Source organism: Chaetodon trifascialis, chromosome 9 (assembly GCF_039877785.1).
Source record: "Chaetodon trifascialis isolate fChaTrf1 chromosome 9, fChaTrf1.hap1, whole genome shotgun sequence".
NCBI classification, from domain to species: domain Eukaryota; kingdom Metazoa; phylum Chordata; class Actinopteri; order Chaetodontiformes; family Chaetodontidae; genus Chaetodon; species Chaetodon trifascialis.
This window is the reverse complement of record NC_092064.1, coordinates 23,986,173-24,012,557: the sequence shown is the minus strand read 5'-3', so window position 1 is coordinate 24,012,557 and position 26,385 is coordinate 23,986,173. Positions and strand designations below refer to the sequence as shown.

The 26,385-nt window shown below is 42.4% G+C and overlaps 1 protein-coding gene across 2 annotated transcripts; it reads left to right on the top strand.

The window, feature by feature from the left end:
* Positions 1-537: 537 nt before the first annotated feature.
* On the top strand, positions 538-26,172 carry stim1a (stromal interaction molecule 1a). 2 transcript variants are annotated; one of them, XM_070970115.1, is made up of 14 exons: positions 567-726; positions 1,526-1,658; positions 5,349-5,479; positions 8,040-8,154; positions 9,519-9,630; positions 10,164-10,279; positions 13,213-13,390; positions 19,091-19,268; positions 19,872-20,039; positions 20,129-20,229; positions 20,632-20,861; positions 21,726-21,806; positions 22,419-22,482; positions 23,290-26,039. In XM_070970115.1, exons 2-14 carry the CDS (start codon positions 1,538-1,540, stop codon positions 23,801-23,803), a joined length of 2,109 nt encoding a protein of 702 aa, XP_070826216.1. In that variant the 5' UTR covers positions 567-726; positions 1,526-1,537; the 3' UTR covers positions 23,804-26,039. The 2 variants fall into 2 exon arrangements, with proteins under 2 accessions (XP_070826215.1, XP_070826216.1); XM_070970114.1 differs by lacking the exon at positions 21,726-21,806 and having other exon boundaries at positions 538-726; positions 23,290-26,172.
* The last annotated feature ends 213 nt before the right edge of the window (positions 26,173-26,385 follow it).

Sequence of the window (26,385 nt, the reverse complement as noted above, 5' to 3'; positions counted from 1 at the left end):
ATATGTAATTTGTAGCATAATTATACTGAACAATATACCTCATATATATATGATTTCACAAAAAGTCAATAATCAGCATATTTATAGGCCTTTTCCACACCAGAGGCTTTACCTTGTGAATATGTGGGGAGAGCACAGGTGTTACTAATAACATCAACGATGGCTGTTGAAGTGTCACAGTAAGCCATGATGGTGTGACATTTAGCACACACAATACCAGGACCCTGAAAGTGAAGTAGCTGAATGTAGTTCAGCCAACATTAATTCCATTATCCACACTTATGCTTTTCATTTTAAAAGCTCCTCTGTGACAGAGCCCATTCTTGCCGAGGCCTAATGACAGATACACCCTGTACAGGTATGCTTTAGTTGGTGTAATAGTCCTTTAACATACTAAAAGGGTTCTTGCTTCCGGTGTGTAGTGGCTAAAACAATCCGCTAGATGGCACGCTTCACTAAATTCGACGGAATCGCTAGTACACACTCCAGACGTTAGGGGGCGGCAGTTGCCAGAGGCATCCAGGGACCTTATGGCGTAGAGAAAGACTAGAACACAGTCTTTCCACATTCTGCGGCTTTTTCGGTTCAGTCTCGGTCGGGGGAAAGACCGAGACCTTTTTAACAGGAGGTGGAGTCGGCTGTGCTTCAACTCCAGGTGACCAAGGGTCTGCTGCAATGTTAACACAGAGCTGAAACTACATATCTGCTGGCTCTGATACATGACAGGTAACTTTATTTTTTGTTATTTAACATTATACTCCTCCAGTAGTGACACATCACCATCTAGCCTAGCTAAAACTACACTTGCTCTCTATTAACGCCCCTTGTGTGACTTGCAGCGTCTTGTGGTTAGCCAAACGTCAACGGTGGCTAATGTACGTCTGTAGAAAATGCAGTGAACCGACACCGACTTAAACTGATAAAAAAAACAAAACACGGAAGCGTTTGTGTGAGGGCTCCGTAACGTTACAGCCCCTTTTGTTGGGTATTTCAATGAATTTCTTAGTTAGCCGAGGTATTCAGCTAGCTAGTCTGGGCTTGTCAGACATCCAGCCACTAGACGCCGACGGTCCAGGCTGCTGTTAACGTTACTTTTCATAATCTTATTAGTGTCTCTCCTTTAAGTGACATGTGTTTGCAAGCACGCCGGTAAGAACCCCGAAGCACGGCTAAACTGACCAAAAAAGGGGTTTAAAGGCTTCCGTAGCGAAACCCGGGGATTAGCAAGCTAACGACTGAGTACGTTCATTCATTCAGGAAGAAGAGACACAGTTGAGGAGTGATAGCATGTGTCCGCAGTTACTGCAGGGGATCTTTATGTAACTAACTGTGTTTCTTGGTTTGCCTAAAGCCGATTAATGCAATTTCCTCTCCTTGCTTAGATGTCATATGCTCCACTAGACAAAGCAGCTACACTGTTTTAATTATGAGCGATGTTTAATTGGTTTACCCACACAGAAATACTGTAAATTCGTTATGCTGATATTCTCAGATCTTTGAAGGGAACCTGCTGTCTCTTTTCCAGTATACACCAGTCATGGAGTTCAACAAATTGGTGACCTTGTGGATATTTTGCTTGTGTCTCGTCGGAGAAAGTTGGACCGAAAAACCAAGTTCACCCACATCAGACAGCCAGGCCGTTGAAAATGGGGTGTCAGGTGAGTAATTAATGATTGAATTACTTTGTTAATGGCCTATTTTTGTCCACTTGTTAAGCCAAGTTGACACACACTATAGATCGGCAGTCAGAGTATTACTGTTCGTGCCACGTCTTTGTGATGGTGCAGGCTCTATATGTAGCCAGGCTGAGAATAGTCCGGCTGGCATTCTCCATTAAGCCCTGTCCTCCAGCTCAGATCAAGCCAGCTAGTCAAACATGAGGTAATTGGTCAATACTTAATGGAGCAAATGAGCAGGGGTCTAAGTAGTTTCTGAACCACTTAGCAGTAATCAAGATGTTAATCGTTTACTATAAATCCTAAATTAGGATCCGTATATTGCATATTATTTCAACATTTGGCTGTACAGTACTTAGAAGATGAAGTGTCATTCTTCAGTACACTTTAACTGTGCAAAAAAAGTCATAGATAAACTTGTGTTAGTTGGCCTAACACAAGTTTATCTAATTACTAAATTACTGAGTGCACAGTACGATAGAGGGCTATATAATGATAGTGTGTAGAGACTCACATCTTGGATTTGCACCTCTTATCATGTGTGTCACCAGAATTCTTAACTGCGTAACCTAATGTGTTGACTCGCATGTTAAGGGAAACTTGGGCCTCTGCTAATGGCATGCCCCTGTCGTGAATTGCTGCAGTACATGGCACAGCACAGTTTTTTCTCTTTATTTTAAGGTTAAATTTTAAGAACAACATGTTGAGCGTAACAAGCTTCTGTTGTAAAGATAGAAATCTTATTAGATGAGGTCCTCGATCACTGTGATAATCTCTTGCCTCAATCCATGTTGGGATTTCACATGAATTATGACGGCGGTTGCATCAATTAAGCGTATCCTGAGACTCCAAAACAGACTAAACTATGAAACCCAAGTCTACTGTGGAAAAGTATGAGCCAGTTATGATAATCTATGACCCAGTGTACTAGTGTAAGAATTTCTGTTTCCAAAAGGCATAACTGTGATATGCATTTCAATATCTTTTGCTTGACTTTCACGTTACTTTTAGCAACAAATTGGCAAACACCCAACACTACATACAGACTTGGTTGTGATCCTTTGTCAGCACTACTGAACAGTGTGGTTAAACAGGAACTGTTGCGACATTGTCCAAGTTGCTCATATGCATTTTGCATTTGAAGCACATTTTTTACTCGTATGTCACATGTCTCAACAGTCCCAAGAAGCCAAAGTGTGGGAAAGAATCTATTCTTAACAGTGATTTTCAAAGCCTGGCAGGTATTGTGAATAGCAATGGGACATAGTAACTGCTGCAGTTGCAAAGTGACAAAGTTTTAGAGTGTGTTCTTCATCTGCATGTAGGCACACTGAATGGCTTGCATAACATGAGCTCTTAAAAAAGGCAGGCTGACTGGTATGTAAATATCTTATCTTCTGTCTTCGGTGGTTTGCAAGCCAAATGAGAAAAAGGGCCAGGTTGGGTGTATGGGAGTGTTACAGGTGGTAGGCTTTCACTCAGATAACTGTCATTCTTTGTTTAGCATACTGAGTGTGAGAATCTGACAGAGAAATTGCCTTTTTGGTATGTGGTTTTGCAGGTTCTCTGAGGCTGAATGCTTGAAAACTGTGGCTCAAAAATTAACTTTTGGTAATGCGGAAGTTCACGTTGTGCATCCAGGCTTCCTAGTTCTGATTTAGTGGTTTCACGTAGAGGAATGTAAGGCACAGTTTGCCAACTGCAAAACATAGACTCAGATTCATGGACACAGCGACTGCTGCAGAGGTTAATTTGTGACATGGTTTACTTTCTGTCCTCTCTCTCTTTCTCTAACCGCTGAGCCAACATGTCATTGCTTGTGGTTCTGGAAATAAAGAAAATGTGGATTGGTATGATAAATTGATCAGTAGGAGGGGGCATTACGCTGTAAATGCCAGCACAATACCAACCAAATGCATTAGCTACATGATTACACTGTTGTGTGGGTGACAGTAATTAATGATGAAGCAGTATCAAGTGAGATATATGGACCTGTGCTCAGCCCTTTATGAAAGGGGAAGTGAGTTTGATTTTTGCGTACTCCTACACCATATTGTTGTGAGAATGACGTAGGCAGTATGGGAATTCATTTCAGCCAAATGTTAAACCGAAAACTGACCATCTCTCAGCAAATTGGAATAAACTAGAATATAGCATTTTATCACATAAAACTAAATTGTTGTGATTTGAAAATTCAATCCAAATTTTTATGCAGCAGCACATTCCTGTTTGTAAAAGCAAGCTTCGAAAGTGCAAGCGTCTTTTTTGTGTGGGTGAGCAAGGCCGACCTCCCCCTCGCTGTCACCTTCTTCTTTTGTGATTATAATACAATGAAAGAAAGCATACTGTGTTTGACATGCTTCTTATGTAACTTCATATAACCAGGAAAAGGCCTCACTGAGATTGAAAATCACAAATTAGCAAGAGTGTCCAGGCTAAGATAGCTGCACAGAGAGGTTATGTAAGAGGGGCTTAAAATGAGCTGAATAAAATACCGACTTTTGAAGGTGTCAAGGCCAGTTTACTTGTGACTTCACCAAGGTGTTATAAATTATAAGTTATAAAGTCACTTGAACATGAAGCGTACTGGTATTACAGACTGTCTGATATGCCCTTTCACACGACTCTGTGTCTGCAGTATGTGCCAAACAAGGTTTCCTCTTAATGGGAGTGGCGCTGTTATCTCTGATCTGTGGCAGAGGATTTCTAATCCCTCAGGAAGGAGCGAGAACACAGAGAGCGGACAGGCTTCACCAGATAATTTAGAGTCCGCTGAATTACGTGATCATTTGTCATAGAAACACATTTCTGATTCACCTAGAATTGATTGTGGAGCCCCACACTGCATGACCGAGGCCAGACTGTCAAACAGCTGACTTTAAGTTGAACATTTAAACTAACAATCCCAAGTTTTCCAACATTAAACAGGTATGTGAATTTCAAATTAATAAGAGGTTAAAAAATAATGAAAGCTCATTATTGTTAAAAGCCGAGTCATCTCATGACGTGGCCTGTTTTTGGTCAACACAGGCGGTCTGACAGTCATGGTATCTGGCTTCTTGGTAACATCCTCACAGTGAGTGAAAGGCCTTACATAAACAAGGCTTTGTCTTCAGCTAAGGAATTTTGCAGTTCACTTATCTTAACAAGAGCAAGAGGGTGAGTTCAGGCTGTCCGACCAGGGACTTTGCATTCTGACATTTCTGCAAAAAGCACAAAAGGTCAGAAATGTTTTTGAACATCACAGGATTAGTTGACATTAAGAGAGCAATTGTAGTGTTGAGCTAAAATAAGTACTTAAGTAACTTGATTTGTTTAATGCTTGATTCAGATTGTGTATATATACTCTATTTTTAAATGACCTTTCTTCACTGGGCTGGCTGTTTCTATTTTTAGTTGAAAAACACTGTCATCACTTTTGGTGGTTAAATCTGAAAACATGATCTAGAGATTTTTGTCCCCTCACATATCAGCAGCAAAGACCGTGACTCGGATTTCCTTCGAACATGTTCTGAACAGAATTTCATATTTTTGTTGTTTTCAAAGGTAGAGGAAGTGTACTAACAGTATTAGTAGAAGAGAAGTGTAAATACAATTTTGCAAATCTGTGGTCACCCATGAGTTTCAAAAGTCTCTTAACACCATCTTAATTTCACTCTGTTTCTCCACCAGATTTTTGTCGCATCGATGAGCCACTATGCAAGGACGAGATCGCCATTCTCAGCTACGAGGCGATCCGTAGTATCCACAAGCAGATGGATGATGACGCAAATGGCAACGTAGATGTGGTAGAGACAGACGGCGTAAGTACCAGCCCAGAAAGCCATCATCAACAGGGGCTGATGCTCTGTTGAAAGGGGGTATTCTGGTTGGTGGTTATTGGTCTTTGTTCAGTCTGGAGAGGCTTACAGCTATCACTGTGGTAATCCCCTGTCATTTGACTGGTCCTAGGGTTTCCTACTAAGACGGCCAGTTAATCGTATCCCTGTAATGACCTTAACTTACTCTGAGTAACTGCAGGATTTGTTTGTGCTCCAGTGCCTTTTCAACTTGTTTTTGTCAAATAATTAACCCAATTCGCATTAAGTCTGGTTGTACCAGACATGCATGCTGTGACATTGATGTTGCCATGTTTGTACAAACACATTGTAAAAATGTCCAAAGTTGGAAGGACACTAGTGCACTTTTAATTGGAGCGTGTGTTTTGTATTTTAAAAAGGCATCAGGAATGGTGCTAGCTGCTTGTCTTTTCAGTACAGTGATTCACTTCAAAAGCACAATATAAACAGTCACTGCTCGTGTCCGTTCACAGCTGTTTTATGCACATCACAAATCGAGTCTGTTGCCTCTCAGACATCGCTGGTGATTTAAAGACGCTGCTTGTCGTCCTTTTAGTTTACATCCTGAGAAGTCTAAATGAAATGTAGCCTTGAGACGGCCTCCTCTGGAGCCTCGGTTTGGTTTGCTTCAGTCTGTGGTCAAGGCCAGACCACAGCAGAGACAGCGTCGTCACTGCAGCAATCTTTGCTTTGAGATGAGGCACTTGGCATGCAAATACCCCAAAGGCAAAGAATGAAGTGCGGCATGGTGAGCACTTGCTCTTGAAGTGGCTTTGAGCCGAGGAATAGAAACCTCAAGACGATTAAGAGCACTTCAGGACAGTAGTCTCGCTTCCTGTTATCATGCAGCCATTTAATAAAGAGGATAGTTAATTTCTTTATAACCAAGATCAAAGTCTGCATCTGGCCTTTAAGAATAAGCTTCAGGCCTTGGCCACATTACGCTGTACGGGTCCTGCTAATTTTCCACTGAATGCATTTTCAGGAGCGTGATATTTCACCTGCAGAACACATCATCTCTCTACCCTGTAGTGAAATCCTCCCACACAAATCTATCAAGAAAGAAAGGCATCATGACTTATTACTGTCTTCCACCCTTGCTGCATGAGTTGTCTTGGGAGTGTGGTGGGAGTGGAGGTTGTTTTTAAAAAAAAAAAAACTGGTGACTGACTTAGCCTACAGGATAGTGGGCAACCAGTGGTGTAGTTCCATTGGCCGGTAATTGACCAATAGCACTCCAAAGGGGGCGAGAAAGGAAGTCAGAGTAAGACAGTTCAGCAAATACTTTTATTTTATTCTCTGGCAATTCATATCTTTGGCTGGGAAATATAGTGTTTACCCTAAAGTGAAATACCACAGTGTTTACATGTTAGAGAGATATTTAAAGGTTAAGTTCAACATTTTGGGTAATGTGCTGATTTTCTTTCTTGCAGACAATAATTTGACATCTGTCAAGTAAAAATAAGGCCATCAGTCAGTTAGCATCAAGACTGGAAACAGGAAACAGCTAGCGTGACTATGCCAACAACTCTGGCACTCACTAATTAATATGTTATGTCTCATTTGTTTAATTCCTAAAAACACCAATGTGTAAAAATGTCCATTTGCAGTTTTATGTGCTCCTGGTTACCTGACAGTGACTTCAGAAGAAAAACAACTTGATTTTTTTATGTGAAAAATGACAGCAAGAAATCAAATAAGTGTACTTCTCCAAATGAACTTTGGTCTATTCTTGGTTGGTCTAAAAATTGCAAAGGCAGTGAATGGGTCCCTTTTTGATGGGGTCCAATTCACCAGCGAGGATGAAATCAAAGCATTTATTGCACCCAGAAATCCAAAGAGTACTGCCTTTGTGTCTGGTTTGACGATGTTTGTGTTTGACAGTTTGACCAATGTCTGCGGTGTTTAGTGTCCCCAAACCTATCCCATCTGATTTTTGGTTTTTATTAGCCCCACAATCTGGCTTTTAATTGCTGTTGATCAACATGCTTGTGTCATAATGTAGAATAACTATTAGGTGAAAAATCGCAGCAATTTTTCAGGTCATGTATGGTTGAGATATTTGTACTGTTTTATGTTCCTTTCATAGTCAGTGTTGCAAGTACACACACAAGCCACAAGAATTCTTCTTTTAGAGGGGTCATAAAGACCACAGAAGTGCAACAGGTCACAGCGCTCACAATAAATCAGAACCCCTAAAAAGCACATTTCAAACACCAAATATGGCCTTTGTCCTCCTGCTATTCATGCATTTTATTCCGTATTTGTTCTTTATTTATTCAATCCCCACTCAGACTTACAGTCTGTACCGTTTAGCATGTGGCCTTTTGCAATGATATTTAATTCTTGAATTACGTGAAAAGAAAACTTCTGCATTGCAGCATTGATAAAACTGAGATAACAGATTGTGTCAGTAATGGAGGTAGAAATGTAGTTTTGTAACAAAAGGCAATTTGCAAGGTTTGTCAGTTAATGCTTGCACAAGATCGAGTCTTTGTGACCAAACATCCTTGTCACCCTGCAGTTCCTGAGAGAAGATCTAAACTACCATGACCCGAAGGCCAAACATAACACCTTCCACGGGGATGACCAGTTCATCAGTGTGGAGGACCTGTGGAATGCATGGAAGGGCTCTGAAGGTACTGCTCTGAGGCTTCGGTTTCCCCTGAAGGCCAGCAGTGGCTGCACAAACAGGCCTTCCTTTCAGATCTTTTTTTGTTTATGAGACTGTTAATCTTGTTTTGCACACTATGTTCTGTATTGACATGTTCTGTCAACACTGACTGTTTGATATTGGGCTGAGAATTGTCATTATTTTTTAACAAAACCACCCCTTGTGACTTTGTCCGTGTGGACAGCAGTGCTTAAATAGCCAGTAAATCAGAGTTTATGTATTTGCATGTGACTGAATGTGGGAGTCCCACGTTACCCCTGCTTGACCTTTACACTCTCCAAACAAAGGAGCAAGGCAGTTGATCAGATGGCTTGTCCAGCAAAGTGCAGCCTGGTTATCAACTCCAGCCAGTGGCAGAGGGGACATCATTGAATCTGTCAGCACCAAGTTCACAACCACACTCTCACCTCCGATCTGCCTCTTCGGCTGGGCTGCCATGTACTCGTGCAGAGCACTTCTCATGTGCTTTGCTGCATCTGGCACTCATGTCCTTTCACACCCTTTCCTCTGGCTGCCTTTCTCCCCTTTTTCATTTGTAGCACTGACTTAGCCTGCATTGCAGTTTCTTGACAGTGCTCCAGAGGTTTTGAGCCAGAAAACAGGGTTTTTGTTCAAGAGAGCAGCGCACTGACACAGAAAGTCCACAATGTTGACTGTCTGCCAGGAGCTGGGGAGCAGATTTTCCCTCACCAGTTGTCACTGTGGCCAAGCCAATGTATGTTATACTGTAGTTCATTCAGGATAGGGATACATGTGTCAAGTTGTATATACAGTGCTGTTAAAAATATTATGATAGTGAGACATTATAGTTGTGTTCACTCATCTATTATTATTATACCCTCTATTAGGTTAATGCTTCCTGCTCATCAGTTTCAGATGGACAGTGTAGGTAGAGGGGAGATTAGAGGACAGATGGTGTTTGAAGTTATCACAACCTTTAGTACAGTCATATTTGGTTGCAGATTTTTTTTTTTTTTTTGGAAAGACTGCTTGAAGTCTATGACCCATAGACATCAACGTACGGTTGTTATCTTCCTTGCTGGTGCTTTGCTTGGCCTGTACTGCAGCTGTCTGCAATTCTTGCTGCTTTCAGGGGCTTCTTGCCTTCAGTCAATACTTAAGCTAGTGAAAAACATCATCCGTTGGACTGAGGTCAGCTGACTAACTGCTTGGCCCCAGGAACATTTCGAATGCTTTGTGACTGCACTGTGTGTGCTGCAAATGTACCAAAGCCGCGTAGCCTTGTTGGTACTGAATTCTGCAGGTATTAGATGAACGAGAGGCAATGAGTGCTGTAACCACTTGTTTTGTTTTTTCCTTTCCCCTTAGTGTATAACTGGACAGTGGATGAGGTGGTGGAATGGCTCATCACCTATGTGGAACTGCCACAATATGTGGATGCATTTCGCAAGATGAATTTCAATGGGAGTGCCATGCCAAGGTAAGGTATATTGTGACCGCATCGGCTTCTTCGATCTGTACTGAACCTCTGTGAATGTGCCTCTTTGTCTGGACCGTAAATACTTTGTGGTTTATATAAGGCTGGTAAGTCTCTCTCAGAAATACCAGTTGAATACTTCAGTGAAAGTGATAAGACTCAAGCCACAGACTTTATTTATGACCACATGAAGCAGTTTTGCGCAATGTACCAACACAAATAATTGGCTTGATGCAACTTCTGTAGCACCAGGAATTAAAAATCAGTTCACATTACCCTCTTTGTAAGCCATTACATTCCCCACTCTGATTGGTCAGTGTCACTTCCTGTAGTTTGGCTTCAGTAAAAGGGCTCCAGTCTGTACATTTGTCAAAAATAGCACAATTAGTGCATCGTATAACCATTATTCTTTTAAATCTGATTGGTTGGATTTAGATTCGTTAAGGGGTCACATTACACCTGGCTCAAAATGGATGACACCCTTCGCTCCTCCTTCCTTGTTCCTGCAAAACGACTGTGTCTCTGCTCTCTCTCAGGTTGGCCATAAAGAACACCACTCTGACGCTGTCTATTCTGAAGATTCTGGATCGCAGCCATGTGCAAAAGTTGCAGCTCAAGTCTCTGGACACCGTACTGTTCGGAGCCCCGCTCAGTATGTGAAGTTCTTCTGTTTTTTTAATTCCTGTGCTCTCATTCATAAAACATCATTTGTTTCATTACCTCTTTAGGAAGGTTTAGAGTTCAGGCCCGTTTTTTTGGGCTAAAAACTTCGTCACATACCGTAGTTTCCTGTTATTACTGTTTTCATTGAGCTACTGAACTAGATACTAATTTGGAGGCAGCACTTTGTAGTTGTCCTTCCAAATGAAAGGCATTCCTTCATCAGCATAAAACGGATCGTCAGGCGGCATAAAACATCCTTGCAGGCAAACCAGACTTGATCCTCCTGAATTGGAAGAATATTACTATGAAACATCTGTAGGAATCTTTGAGTTTGTATGAACAGCTCACCACCATCCACCACCATCCTGTCCACTGCTGTCGTCTGCTCTCATTTTCCATCAGAACTTCGTTGATGCGTTGTGGTTGATTTTGTTTGTTTTATTTATTTTAGTCACTTCATCTACTCACTGACTAAACTGTCCTTTACTCACTTTAGTCATCCCGTCTTTGGTCTGTATGGAAAATTCTGTTTCCACCTGTATCAGGTTCAGGTATTGAGGATGTGAGCAGAGGGGCAGACCACACTGCTCTGTATTCCAGACACACGTCTCTGCGTACTGAGACAAATAAACACACCACTCATCCTCTCCTTCTCCTTCTCGAGTATCCCTGCTCCAGTTCTGTAACTACACATCGTAATCCTTCAGGTTCTTCCCTCTCTTTTGTCCTCTTTAGAGGTTTTAACATCACAATGGATGAGGTGTGTCTAGCCGTCATACCTCTTGGCAGTGCTTTATTTATTTTTTTTGGCGTAATCTGAGTTGACATGTTTTCAGGATGACTGCCAAATTCCTTTTTTCCCATGAAAACAGCAACAGGGTGTGACAGTAACATTGTGCATTGCTGGGCTTAGACAAGCAGGAAGATTCTGGCCTTTGTGCCCAAATAGGGATCTATAGAGTTTACACAAAATATTAATCGTGTCCAGAATTATTAATTTTAAAGTAGAATACATGGGAGAGGAGGGGTCCTGAGAGAGGAAGAGCAGATGCAGAGAAGAAGAGAAAATGTAATGAACCTTCAGAGAAAGCAGGCATTTGCATTGGAGAAAAGTGTGTAGTGGTCTGTGTCTGGCATGTGTCATTGAGGATGTGTTTTGTTCGAGTCACACCCAAAGGAAGACATTAGTGAGTGCTGTCTGGCTTTGACAGCCTCTCAATGCCACAGGGTTCCACTAATAGTCAGACTGATGCATAGCAGCAGCATTTTAAGACACATCTCACAATGGCCCGATCCTAATCTGGTGGACAGTTGTGTATTAATTAACCCAGGCACAGTTGGGTCCAGTTATTTCCACTTTTGTAGTCAATTAAATGTCACTGTATGCTGTCTTGGTGGTATTTCTGAAAGGCAGTGAATGTGTCGTCTGTGTAAATGACAGAAGGCAAACTGTGTTTCCTGTTAAAGACAGATAGTGTTGCAGTAAATAGAACCTGAAGCAGCGCAGCGTAGCAGTAGGAAATTATTTTATATTATCTCAGAGATAATCCACAGCATTTCATTTTAAGCAACTGTGCTCAGTCACAATGCAGTCCCAAGACAAATTTAGCACGCATGCATTACAGTTAAATATTGTGACCTGATTTTGGGGAGTTGTGCTCTCAGTGGTTAAGAGCTAACGATCTGCATATGCCAGCCTATCAAATGTAGCTAAAGCCTACTTATTCAGGAGAATTGAGACAGCAGCAGTGGTTCACCGCAGTCCCATAGACTTTCTGTTTCTCAGTTCTGGTACATACTTCGACACAATAGCAGGCACAGCTGGTCCAAGTCCCTTGACTCTGTTGAACCTGTGTTTGTTCTGGACTTTATAAGCAAGGCTACAGGAATATACACAGCCCTGCTGAAAGATCATTTGACACAAGCTAGAGACTTGGTGATGTGTTTTTTACCATACAGAGGGTTCATGTGGAGACGGATGTGTGTGCTGCGGGGAGGAATCGCTTGGATTCATGGTGTTATTCGATTCAGCTCTTTGTCAGTAGCAGCCAGTGTTACAGAGCATGTTTGTAAAGAGCAGGATTTTTAGGTGTCGTGTGCTCCTGGTTTTATCTGAATAGAAATGAGTCTGTATTTTGTTTTTCTCCTAATTTTACTTCCTTTTTTTCTCACTCCAGGAAGTAGAAGTCATGTTTTTCTCATCTCTTTCCCGCACACCCCTTTGCAGGTTTTGCAAGAAAAACTTGCCTCATCGTTTAGCTTGCAAGGCTGAAATTCAGGCTTTTTGTCAGTGGCTGCATGACAATGCTCTTCGGACTCGTCAAATGACGAATGGACTCCATTGAAGCCAAGATGATTCTGGATTTTATTTTAAGATGACCTTTTGTGAAAGTCCTCCTCACTTGAAAGTGAATCTAATCTAAGGCTTCTTATAAATGGGATAGCTGCTTTCTGGCTGCTGAGACTTTAAATAGCCATGAATGACAATGACAACATGACACATTGTTATTCAGAGGGATAGCTGCTTGGATTTGATTAATTGCCCTTCATATGTCCCAAAATGTTAAGTTGCCATTGTCTGGTTTTCTGTGCATGTTTGTCAGCAGTGGTTACCTGACTGAAATAGGCCGTGTTAAGCTGGCTTTGTCGTGGTCTTTTGCACCAGTGTCCTCTCACCGCAACTGAATTTGTGCTACTGACTTTCCTATTTGTGTCACTCCGCAACATTTGCAGTATGACTAGGCTACGATCAAGCACAAGTTTCACACCACATCCGTGTGAAACTTGCTCATTGTTAGACAGCTTTGTCTCATAATCTTGATGGATATTGCCTGGCTGCTTTACTCTTCTCTTGGTTTATCATATGATTTTGATGTTTATTATGTCGCTAAAATGTCTTCCTTATTTTTCTCCTTCTATCAGTGAATAGACACAACCACTTGAAGGACTTCATGCTGGTAGTGTCTATAGTCATAGGCATGGGTGGCTGCTGGTTTGCCTACATCCAGAACCGCTACTCTAAGGACCACATGAAGAAGATGATGAAAGACCTGGAGGGCCTGCAGAGAGCTGAGCAGAGTCTGCATGACCTACAACAGAAGTGAGGGTTTTTCCCACCACCTACACAACAAACTGTGTTATACTCTACAGCTGCTGTATTGTGCACACATTAGTTTTCCATTTTCACATAAAACACACTTTATATTAGAACACTTGAACATCAGACCAAACCATATATGCCCATTGTCTACAGTATAGCCTTCATCCACTGCTGTGAAATGACTTCAGACTGACTTGAACTCTACGGTATTTTTATTGCTAATAATTACCGCCCTTAAAACATCAGCGTCAGGTGTCGAGCTGGGATTGCTGCTGACATGTCTTGCATGCACAGTTATTCCTCACACATCTCTAGCTCATTGATTTATTGAGTGGGTAGCCTCCAACATTTACCAAATTAGGGGGAAAAAAAACACAATTTGCTCTCAGCATGTGGCAGCGTTCTGCTATGAAATCTAATATGTAGGAATGATTAATTAATCCATATTTACTAGGATAATTCTGACAGTTTTGAGAGTGATAGCGATATGGCAGTCTGAATAACAGCCTTACTCATTACTTATATAAAGCCTTTGGTGTGTGAAATCGCACCCCTGCTCTTTTTTTCCCTGAAAGTTACCAGTTTATTTCACAAAAAGCCTGCAGGAAATCCTGTCAGTCTCAACAATGTCATTATTCAAATGAGGCATGCTTGATTGGTAAAAATTTGCATATAGTGCTTCTCAGTCCCGTATGTGTTTCCACAGTCACAACTCAGTCACACGTCAGAACGCTCACATTGTTGTGTGTACAGAGCCACATTGTCCTAAACTGGGAAGTGGATGACTGTTGTTAGCTTTTAGACAAATGACTTCATTGAATTAAACAAGTCGCATTTAAATTAAACGTAACCATTAAATTACACAAAGAGACAAGATTTGTATAACAAAGACACATGAGTGGTTGAGGGAAACGTGAGAGCAGGAGTGCTGTTTGCTGTTGGAATGGTATTTAAGCCAGTTTGACAACTCTGTACACTGTGCCAGTGGCAAGGTGTCATTTTTAGCTCTCTGGGTCATGTTTGAGTTGGAAGCCTCAGCACTTGACTAAAGAGTCAGCAGAAGCGCAGTACTGCATTCACTAGCTAACGGCCAAGTGGCGTGTTTTCCAAATTTTCAGTTCGTATGCTCTTTAAAGTACATTTCCGTGCAAACTTTTGGAAGGGAGAAAAACAAACCAACCAACCATGTTGGTTTGGTGTATTATAGTTGGGATAGAAGCAGGAGCTTTGCTTTGAGCAGTGATGATCATTGATGTGGATATGGCACGAGTCGTTTTCCTTTCATTAGACCAATCTTTGCTCAACAATAGTGGACAGACATTAATCTCAGTAACAAATGCTGCTGCATATCACAGGTCAGATGAGTGCAGACTATCAGGGTTTGGCTGGCTCCCAAGCATTACAATGAAAGGGACAGAAGAGGACAGGGTCTCAGTGATCAAGGCATGCAGTTAGGCTTCTTAAATGAGTCTTATATAGTGTGAAACAGTATTTGACAGTAAGGTTTGCCTCAGTCTGCATTGGGCTGAGGAGTCCAAAGCTTCATTCACAGCATTGATGTTTGAATTCTACATCAACATTCAAATCTTCTTTTTCATTCTATTGAAACAGCACGATCTCATTCCCAGGTGGTCAAACACTGACATTTTCTCATGCCCCTCAGCGGCTCATCCAGACCCGAGCTATAGGCTCTGATACAGACCCACGAGGTCCCCTTTAGGACCCCTATGAGACGCTCAGGGCTTTTAAGTAACTCCAATGTAAACCCATCAGACCTTTTTCTTAACTCTAACCAGTTAGTTTTGGTGCCTTAATTGAACCAAACTGCGACCACCTCACAACATCAACGTGTTAGAAAAGCTTTTGTGAGGAAATCTTTGTGCCTCGCACATGAGATACCACATGAGGAGCATGAAAGCAGTGTTTGTATTTAACATCCTGCAGTGGCAACGTGTTGGTTTAAACCCAGTATTTCTGCACAGTTGCAAATACATTCCAGTGCTGGCTGTGTAGGACTGTTTCCGACTCATTGGGAAATTTCCAATAACTCAACAAGTGTTTAAGTCTAAAAGTTAAAATTTATTTAAAAAATGGAAGTCGTCATGAATGTGCAATTATTGTTTTATCATTATTTTATGCCTTTATCGGATCAGCCTGCTGCCTCCATGTTTTCTACAATATAGTTATGTAGTATAGTTATTTGTGAATGTTGTGTGTCTGCAGTAAAGCATACACTGTGCTCTGACACAGGTTTCTTCACGTCTATGAGGTATATAAAGTAGAGCCAGATGCATATAAGCACCTGGCAGTATCATGAGGAATAAAAGAAAGTTTAAAGACAAATCTTAACTATTTTGGTCCTGGTAATACTTCAAGGAATGCTCAGAATGTGCTTTTAAGCCTGCACTGTCTCCTCTTGTTCCTTTAAAGGATAGTCAAACACAGCTTCAGCCTCAGGTCAGGGTTGGTTTTTTCTCTAGTTTTTTTTATAACTTTGAAAAGGAGAGGTATTACCAAGGAGTGCAGTGCCATTGTGTAAAGTCACAGTGACAATTGATGTTTTGCAGCTGATGTCTTGCACCTGTAAATCTGATTAAAACATGTTAGAGGGCCTGGGGCATAACCTGAAGGTAAGGCTGCTTACAGTCTTAAAGTCCCGACCTCACCTGTGTGCTGTTATTGGCTGGAGGCAACACACCCACTCCCCAGAGGTTGACCGCCAGAAATGTCCGGACCACAGCAAATCAGAAAGCACAGTCTCTGCGGATAAATACACTGTCACACACTTCTAGCGTACATTTTAACACGAAGTGACTGTTGAAAAGTCAGTTGTACTATAGTTGCATTGTTCTAGGCCACAAATGCAGCAATGCACATGCATGATGGGCTGTCATGAAGTTACAACTAAATGCAGTGGTCAATGCTCAGTGTCAGTATGTTGTGATATCAGGTTATGTCAGTGAAACAATAACATCAGCAACATATGGGAGGTGTTTAATCTTGCTTTATTAAAGCAAAAAACAAACGGCAGCCTGAGTCTCATTCAGAGTACAGAGCGGTCACAGGCGCTGCCGCATGACTGCATATCAGTCTTGATCCTAGTGGACATTAACCAAGGGGAGACGAGCTCCTGTAGGCATAAAAACTTTCAATTTTACTACCCTTATTACACACATGAGTTGCTCTTTAAATCAGTCAGCTGTTTGGGAGACACGGGTTTTTGAAACATGAGACAGTATGCTCCGATGAGCATCAAATCAACCAGAAAGACAAGCCTTGGGTTGGTTACTTGGCGTTTGTGTCGGCCCAGGATTCTTTATCTTCTGTACACTAACACCTCTTCCTGTTGCACTGTAGTATCTACGTCATGGCTTCTGTGTTCTATATAATGTCCATATGAGGTGTATTTCTTTATCGGAACCACAATGTGAGTGGAAGGTATTTTTGTGGGATTTGCCTGCTGAATACCAACCAAAAGAGCCATTGACTGCTCAGCTGGGGACAAACCATTGAGGTCAAACTCTGTTCCTCTGATAGACTGCCAGTCAGTGCGTGGTTTCTGTGGCTGTGTGTACTTTGGTCAGTTGTGAAAACACACCTGCTACTGCCAACTTTGAAGTGGGCTCTGACATTTCTCTCTTGCTGAGCTTATTGTTAATGCTTAATTCTCTGCAGATGAAACCACAGAGCTTTCAGAACATCCTGAAGGCCCACAGGTGCAGACATGATTCAGTGGGTTCTGCAGGTACCACAGCTGACTGTCATACCTTGTTTTTGGTGTGTTGTTTTGGACAGTGCTGTGCTGCTTCTCTGTGACCAGTACAGGCATTGCATTATATCTTAAATCCCAAAGTTCTAGCTATTCATTCAGTATTCCAGTATAATTTATATGCTGCAATTCAGTAGTGTTGTGCACCCACGTTTAAATCTAATCTGTGGTGGATAAGCGCTCTGGGAAAGGACAAGCAAACTAATTGTCTTGTGCCTGTTTCTCATAAAGTCGAATACGTTTCATAAAGCATAATCATTTTAAAATGATATTTATTATACAGAGGATTTGCAGTAGCTTGTGTTTTAATCTTTATTTGTAATCAAAAGACAATGTTAAGTGAAAATCAATCAAGCTAGCTTATGTGTCTCCTGCCAAAAGCAGATGATTCATAGACTTTTCGGTTTGTGTTAAACTACGCGAAATCAGATCTCTCTAAATGAACAGCCAAGAGCTGTGCCTGTGGGGATGGATATAGCATTATTTCATCAGTCAGTGTGACCAGCAAGAAGAGAGACTTTCATTTCATACAGTGCATGTTTTTGAAGCTGAGAGGGAGAGAGAGAGTTATGTCCTCTCTCTGTGGCCGTGTCTTTTCTTCCTGATCCCTGCTGCCAGCTGCTCTCTTTCCATACCTTCAAGCAGATCCTGTGGTGGTATCAAGTAGCCTGGCCCAGTCATGACTTCCCTGTTGGGAGACAGCGGCAGGAGGCTTTGACTGGAGCTGGATTTCCTGGGTGCTTTTTTACAGCGCCGTTTGACCCAGCCTCTACCTCACTGGTGGGAGATGGTGTTAAGCATGACTGCTTAACATGTCAGCTCTAGTGCTAATTCACCCACATTTGGATCGGGGCGTGGTGTGCAGACAGATATTCTGGAAAGAGACTGGCGACAAGGACGACAACACTGTGGCAACATCATGTGTTGGGCATTAAGGTTTTTTTTCCACACAAATTGATTGTTTAGGAAAGTAAGATAAACACAAATATAATAATATTAGTGTATGGAGTCTTGTGGGGTATTATTTACCTGCTCCAAAGTCTGCAGAGACATTGTGTCTGCGTCCTGTGAGCTCTGCAATGCAGGTCAAATGAAACAGCATTTGGCGTCTTCTCTCTGGGTGCTGTAGCTCTGCCAGTGCTTTCGAATCTCAGCTAGAGAATGGTAGAGGTCAGGGTCGAAAGCATTAGCAGGACTGCTCACCACCCACATTTTCCATAGCTAGCTCTATGGATCACCTTTCATTTCTCTGCTCCGTCCGCTGTCGTGTTGAGCCTGACAGGAGGACAGTGCTTCTCCCTAGTGACTGAAATACAGTACTGCCTCCTGCCCTTCAGTTTCTGGACACGAAAAACAGGATTTGTTTTGCTGTAGTTTTGTTGTGTCGTAAGCCTCAGTAGTATGCATTGGGATTTGGCATTTGGAAGTTCCAAGATTAAAACAGATGACTGTATCTTAAAATGTTGTGTGTCTAAGCAAAAATAATTATGTCAGGGTGACAAGCCGCGCTTTTAAAAGTAAACTTTGTTTAAGAGGCTGCTCTAAAAATATTCCACATTCAAACTAACGCGTATGTTTGGGATACTACAGGAGCGCTGGGTACCACACTGTACTGTTCTAAAGTTACACGCTGGCAGCTGTTCCCATTCTTGGCTCTGCTCCCTCTGATGTCAGTTTATTGTGAGCTGCCTAGCAGCTGACCGTGGCTCCTTGCTTTCTACATGATAGCCATTGTTTCCGGTCATGCTTGGCTGATGCAAGTCCTACATTCCTCACATTCAAGGCCCTCACATGCTTAAACGTCACACCTGGCTACAGAAAATGACACTGGTACCTAACACGCTATGATTCTTTGTTATACTTTATTGAACAGCCACTGATGACGACCCAGAATGCGAAAATAACGGTTTCTCTTTGGTCCTTGTTGTCAGGCTGCAGATCGCACAGGAGGAGCACCGTACAGTGGAGGTGGAGAAGGTGAACCTGGAGCAGAAGCTGAGGGATGAGATCAACACAGCCAAGCAGGAAGCCCAGCGGCTCAGGGAGCTGCGTGAGGGCACAGAGAATGAGCTGAGCCGCCAAAAGTACGCTGAAGAAGAGCTGGAACAGGTACCTGCAAAGTGACACGTGATTTAAACATGGAGCTCGTAGTTTGCAGTGAAGCTGGATAAATAGTGTTTTATGGAGGTGGCAACTGCACAGTATGTTTAGGTCTATCAGATTCACACTGGCTATAGTATAAATACACCCACTGAAGTCTTTGTCCATTAGGAATTTGGCAGGAACAGCGCAGCACAGCCCACACAAGTAAGCAAAACACATGAGCATTTGTTTGAAGGACTATCACAGTGATCTAATTCAGACACTTTGGTCACAGTCTTTTTTTGTCCCATTCAGAAACACAGTGATAACTTGGAAACAGGCAAGGCTTTCAGACTGAGTGTAGCAATCCGCTGTGACTTTCATGTTCAATTCAGTCTGTGACTATAAACATGGTTATTTGAGTTTTGTGAGCGTGTTAGAGACATGTTACTCTTACATTAAGGTTGCAAAGTTGCACGTAGCTTGTGAAATTCTCCTGTTGCTAACAATATGCTAAATGCTAACAATAAAACAATCATTGCCAAGAATGTGTTTCAAGACAGTACAAAGTGAATGGTTGTGTTGTTAGTATGTGTTCATTTGTCTTCTTATGTTTGACATTTGTTGCAGGTGCGCATGGCACTGAAGAAAGCAGAGAAGGAGCTGGAGTCACGGAGTAGCTGGTCCCCTCCAGAGTCCCTCCAGAAGTGGCTGCAGCTCACCCATGAGGTGGAAGTGCAGTACTACAACATCAAGAAGCAAAACGCTGAACGGCAGCTCCTGGTGGCCAAAGAGGGGGTGAGCATGTGAAAACCTAAAGAGCGATGGCATTCCTGCTGGTTCTGTGAAACAAGCAGAGATAAATGTTGGGTCATCCGTTTTTACAGGCAGAGAAGATAAAGAAAAAGAGGAACACTCTCTTCGGGACTTTCCATGTGGCTCACAGCTCCTCCCTGGATGATGTGGACCACAAAATCCTGGCAGCAAAGTGAGTCAGAGATTTTAATGGTTTAATGATTTTTTTTTTCAAACTGGTCACCCTATTCAGACAGGATTGATATTCCAGGTAATTTGAATTAAATTATACAAAGAACAGAGAGTTCAGTGAGAAACAGGAGGTAGGTTGCAGCTGTTATTATTACAGAGGTGGAGGTTAGGGTTAGGGTTAGGTTTAGATAAGGGCGCAGTGCTCTTGGGGGAGCACTCTGAGGGGCACGGGCTTTCGGGGGGTCAGGGTTAGGGGGTTACAAGCTAAAAAATCACCCAGAAATCCAGCTCGAACAGGGCTTTAGACTTTTCTTGCATATGATAGATTTAGATATTTTTCTTCATGCAGTGTTAATCGTTAGTCTTCCTTTTGACCTTCTGCTACTTCTTTCGTCTTTCGCAGACAAGCTCTGGGCGAGGTGACGGCTGCCCTGCGAGAGCGGCTTCATCGCTGGCAGCAGATAGAGATCCTCACAGGTTTCACCATTGTCAACAACCCAGGCCTCCCCTCACTGGCCTCATCCCTCAACCTGGACCCCGCCTTCATGGGTGGCAGAGCTACACCTCAGCACTTCGTCATGTCTGACGACATGGACGACTTGGACGAGGGTATCGTGCCTGGAACTCTCCAATGTAAGAGTTCATCTGAATCTCTCGTCCAGTCTGTGGGGATTAGCAAACGAAGCACTAAACACACCAAGACCCTGCTGGGGAAATCCAAAAATCCTCCCTCATGAGAATTTGGACCTTTTATGCTACATTTATCTGAATCTGTCCTTGTGGCCGCCCTGGTGATGTAGGTAGCGAGGGTCACATGTGTCTGTGATTGAACGAGTGTTGTTTTACATTTGTATGATGTATATCTTGTAAATTCACATAATTGTTGTTCTTTTGCACACAATTCCAGCTGAATGCCTTCTTGTTGATTGTTCTCATTTTGGATAAAAGTGTTTACTTGACTCTCAGTCGATCATGCAGACTGAAGACTCCTGTGACTTTCCTCTGGAAACTGAACTGTCAAGAAAAATATACTTCTTAATGAGAACAAGTTTTTGTGTAGTGGTTGTGTCCTGATATGTGCTACAGATCTGCTTTTGGTCAAACAGCTGCAGCCAAAGGAAACGTGTTATGTGGAGTCAGCGCCCAATTCAAACTCTTTTTTAGGTTGAATATGAGACACAAAAAATACACAAAAGCTGCCCATCATTTTTAGGGAATCTTTATGTACAAAAACACTTATTATTTTCATTGCAAAATCCTGGGCTGAACTCATGTCACATCTTTATCTCATCACCAAAATTCTGATGACCATTTGTAGCACGTCAGGCTTGAGCTTGACTAACTGCAGGCCAAAGTTGCACTGCAGAGTCCTTTTCCGACAGCAATAGTGAGTAAGTCTTTTAATCAACATTAATTGCACTCCCTATCTCACCCCCCTCTCTCCCTCCACCACCTTTCTGGCATTTGGCTTCCACTGTTGTCTCGGCCTAACTACAGATGCCACCCGGCTGTTGGAACGGCGAGCCAGTGACCTGTGGTCCGTCGGTTCAGACTGTCAGCCACTGTGGAAATATCCTGGTTGGCCATTTATTCATGCCCCAGTTCAGTCCTCGGTTTGACATCCCTGTCTCTCCCCCTGACTCAAAGCCGCACAGAGCTATAATACTTTTTAATCGGACCGTTGGCTGCAGATGGACACAGCTGAAAGGGAAAAATTGCTCCATGCTGCGTTCATCTAAAAACACCTCACACTAGTTGCTTGCTTGCCACATTTACCTTACCAATCTTGTCACCACCCAGTGCACCCCTGCTTTCTTCCCATAGTGAGTTGTCACTTACTTTTATTGTAAATGGGCTGATGATTGTTTAATATATATTTTGTATTCATTTTAAACAAGATATCATAGTTGGTAACACAATCACTGTTTCTCCTTTTGTTTGATTTAATATTTTACTTTGTAAGGAGGAGAGATAAAACAGGAGCGTTGGGATTTTCTCATAATGTAATAACAGTCTGCGGTGTAAAGGCTAAATTAGTAAATGGGATTTATGTCTGAGACTTTAATCATATAAGTTTTAAGTCGGTTAAAGTGAAGAGAAATGTATCCCAGCACCTGTGTATCTTTCCACTGATCTCCCAGTCGGCCTCCCCTTGTGGTTGTTGATAATGCTGTTGTTTTGTGCCCACAGCTCCCAGTATGATGTCCCTGCGCCAACGCCACATTGACCCACAGCTTGCCATGGGCTCCCAGAGGTTGGTAGAGAGCTGCCCGTTGGCGGGGCAGCAGGGAGAGGGATCCCCTTACCCATCCAGGTCTAGGGCCACCCTCAGACAGTCACGCAGCCAGTCGTTTGGCCAGCTCGAGTGTCTCCCTCTGCTTCCTCTTTCCTCAGCTGTGTCTCACCCGTCCATCATCTGTGCCTCCAGCCCAAACCCTCAGTCCCTCTCCTCTTCCTCCTGCTTACCCAGCTCTATGGGTGGCGCTGTAGCCCCCCATTCCTCCCACATATGTCATGCTTCTTTCCAGCCCATGGACCCCATTCCTGATTTCACCTTCTCAGACGTGTCCAAAGCACACTCCTCATGCTGCGACAGCTTTGGGTACCTGTCTTTTTTCCCGATTCTCCACACACATCGCATGTGCGTGGGTGTTTTTTTAACACCACCTGCTCTCATTTCATTTTTGTAACACATGTATCATCGCGTTGGGACCTTCTGTACATCTTTTTTTTTTTCATCATTTTTTTTCCATTTTACTTTGTCTTGCTCTCTATAGTTTTCATTTTTCTTTTACTCATTTTGCTTTCATGCCTTTGCACCAGATGATGCACCTGATCACAGAGTCTTTGCATTTACTGTTTCTCAGCCTTTCTCAGTGTTCCTGGTGTTCTTTGCCTGCTCAACTAACCAGTGTGGAGCTCCAGTGTCCAGACTGTGTCCAGCGTGTCCATGGCTTTGCAGGCATAGTGTAGATAAACCCCAGCATGCAGAGCTTCAACCTCAAACTGTGTGGATTTTGGGTGTTTTTGTCCTCTAACAAGGTTTTTTTCTTCCCCACAGGGACCTAAATCGCTCTGACTCTGACTCCTCCCTGTCCCTCTCCCAAGTTGGCGATCGGCTGTCTGCCTACAGCTCCAAAGGCCACCTAATCAAGCCCACCTCTCTCATGCACGGCCTCTCCGGTCGTGCAGATGATGCCGTCTCACTGCATGCTCACACCCCCAACGGAGGGAACCGCATTCATGAGGTCAGTCCCGCAGAGCCGATCCCTGACAGCCCCATACTCATGAAGAACGTGTATGGCATGGAGAAGTCACCCAGCCTGGGAGAAATCAACAGCCTGTCGGAGTCATCCCGCTCCCTCAGCCCCAATTCCACCGAACCTGACACACCGTCACCTACAGGAGGAGGGCAGCCGGGGGCCGTGGGGGCAAAGGGCAGCACCCGCATCCCACAGCTGTCCTCCAAGAAGAGCCCGTTGGAGGAGGACAGCGGCTCTACGGGAGAAGACACAGATTCCACTGCCAGCCGCAAGAAACACACCTTCAAGATCTTCAAGAAACAGAGGAAATAAGGGCTACATGAACTACAGGCGATCAAAGCTGCTTGACTGTATTCCTCTGGTCTGTTTTTGAAAAAGGTTTTCGGGGTTCATTAATGGCTAAATAATGGCACAAGTCGCTGCCATAGCCGTTTTTGTAGGGACAACACCTACTCGGAGAAACTGGACTGTGGGAGCAACCAGCTGTTCAGTTTTATCTGCTTACTTGGTCAATGTTGAATATGTGGGGAGGGGGTCGGTTTGTATATTGGAATGTAAAGTATTATTTATTCTGCAGGAAATTGTGCCAGTCTCAAAGGGAAATGTGTCTCCCAGTTGGTTTTTCTTTCTTGTTCTACAATCTATAACATTTTGCATGTCTTCACTTTTGTTTGACTGATACTCGAATGCTCTTAGTGTTTGCTTGGTTCTCGTCGTTAACCTGCTTAGAAACACTTGATGTTTTTTTATGACTACCTAACCACCTAGCCTACAAATCCAAAGTGAATGCACACTTTTTTCCACTGAGTACTTTGTTTCTGTTGATGGTTACAAGTTTTTCTGTCTTTTGTCATCTTCTTGACAGAGCAAATGACAATTTCGGAGGATCCTCAAGCAGAATAATTGTACTAGAAAGCTCAGACTGCTGAATTAGTGACTCAAATTTCACTTTTAGCTGTCAGAAAATGTGTCGTTTGAGCACATTACAGCAACAGTAGCTACTTGGTGTGATGTAGACTGAAAAATAATTTGCAACCCAAATGGCATCACCTTATATAGACAGAGTTGGACAAGTGCTCAAATTCCCCACAAAATTCCACAATGCATTTAGACCTTTAGCTTTATTTTTAGTATTTAGGATCGAGTGCACGTGAGCATGAGAGAGTGAAAGGTCCAGCTTTTAAACAAAATGTTTGAAGGTCCTGGCTGAAGTAGGTATCCCATTATTATGAGGCAGAAGTGTTACCAAAACATTGAACATAACAGTACCAGTGACTGCGTGACACTGAACATTTTGTATCAGACTAAAAAAATGAGGATACTCTTTGGAGAAAGTATATAACATTAAAACAAAACGTGAAGCACTTTTTTTTCACAATTAGTAAAAAAAAAAAAAAGTGAACAGCTATGTTTTGTTTTTGAAGATTCTACTCTTAATAAATGGGATGCTGGATAAATGAGATCCAACATTTTCCACTGATGAGAAATTTGAAGAACCGGGTGCGAGTTTGACTTAAATCTTGGCTCCGGCTGTTTTCGTGATTATTCAGGCGGGCAAAGAAAACTTCACAGCAGTCAGTCAGTCAGTCAGTCAGTCAGTGAGGAGTGGGTGCTGGTAAGGGCTATAGTTACAAGGCAAAATCACTTGCTCTGTATAAGATGGAGATTTTCATGTCGTAACCACTTTGTAATTTTTTATGAGAGATTTAGCTCAACAAGTTATGGAAGCAGAAGACCAGTTGTCAAAGTGCCAACACCTGTTTCTGTCAGAGGCCTTTGTATTTGTAGTGTGTTTGGCCCTTTGAGCCCATTTTACACAGAACAAAAAAAAAATGTGTATCCTGAGTTTAAATGCTGAATGTTAGAGGGTATTGCTGCTGTAACAGTATCCTCAGTAAGGTATGTTTACATTTGTTACAGATAATGACTATCCTCCAGTTACCACAACAAAGAACATTGTGCCCGTTTTAATATTGACAGCTTCATGTGAGCACAGAACTATGCATCAGTAGTCGTAGGTTATTACTAAAGTAGTGGGGACACTTAGGACGTTCCTGATCGATGAACAACCAAAAAGTGCTGCAAAAGACACAGTCGGCCTCCCCCAGCCTCATAATGTAACAGGTGGTTTCGATGTATACGACATGTTTAAATATTTTACTTTAGAGACCAGTGAAAAAACATATACTATCAATTTCCTACTGGTACTTTTTTAAGGTGTCATTTGTACCTCTTTTGCACGACAAAGCTGTAAATGGATTATGCCATCAGAATGCGTGCGAGTGTGAGTGTGTGTGTCCGTCTGCTCCCAGTATAATGCACTGTAATGTTGATGCATGTCAACTACTGTAATGAAACCTATATTGGGTTAGAAGAGTGGATCGGCTTACGCTCTTTTGCTCCCCACCCTGCATTTTCTTTCTCTTTATTTTGGGCTTCTATTTATGAATACATACAGTATATTTGTACAGAGAAAATGATAATTTTGCATCTTCTGTGATGGTCTAAAACTTTTATGGCACTCCTGCATGATAGCAATAAACTATTTTGAATGAAAGATGAGCTGATTTGTTGTAGACATTGCACCACATGCTGCACAAAACTTAGGACACGTTGCACCTCACTGAAATATAACTGCAATGTTCTTAATAAATTTGCTGTGAAATAAAGAAATTTAATTCAAACATAAATATAAAGTCATTGCAGGTGAATTATGCTAGTGTACCTTTGGTTGTATGTTAAATATTAGTAGCCCAGTTCACAAAGCTCCACCTTACTACACTGTGTATACAGTGATTGGGTGGGGCTATGTGCTGTTAAATATTTACCTATGCGTCAACGTAAGTGAGGTGGAGCAGGATGAGGTCCGGCTCTCGAAGCTTCTTGTTTCTTTG

Excerpts from the sequence above, each read along its gene's own strand:
- stim1a (XM_070970115.1), top strand. The coding sequence starts at position 1,538 with ATGGAGTTCAACAAATTGGTGACCTTGTGGATATTTTGCTTGTGTCTC. Across the intron at positions 8,155-9,518 it reads TGCATGGAAGGGCTCTGAAG|TGTATAACTGGACAGTGGAT; the intron begins GTACTGCTCTGA and ends CTTTCCCCTTAG. Across the intron at positions 20,862-21,725 it reads CGTGCCTGGAACTCTCCAAT|ATGCCACCCGGCTGTTGGAA; the intron begins GTAAGAGTTCAT and ends GCCTAACTACAG.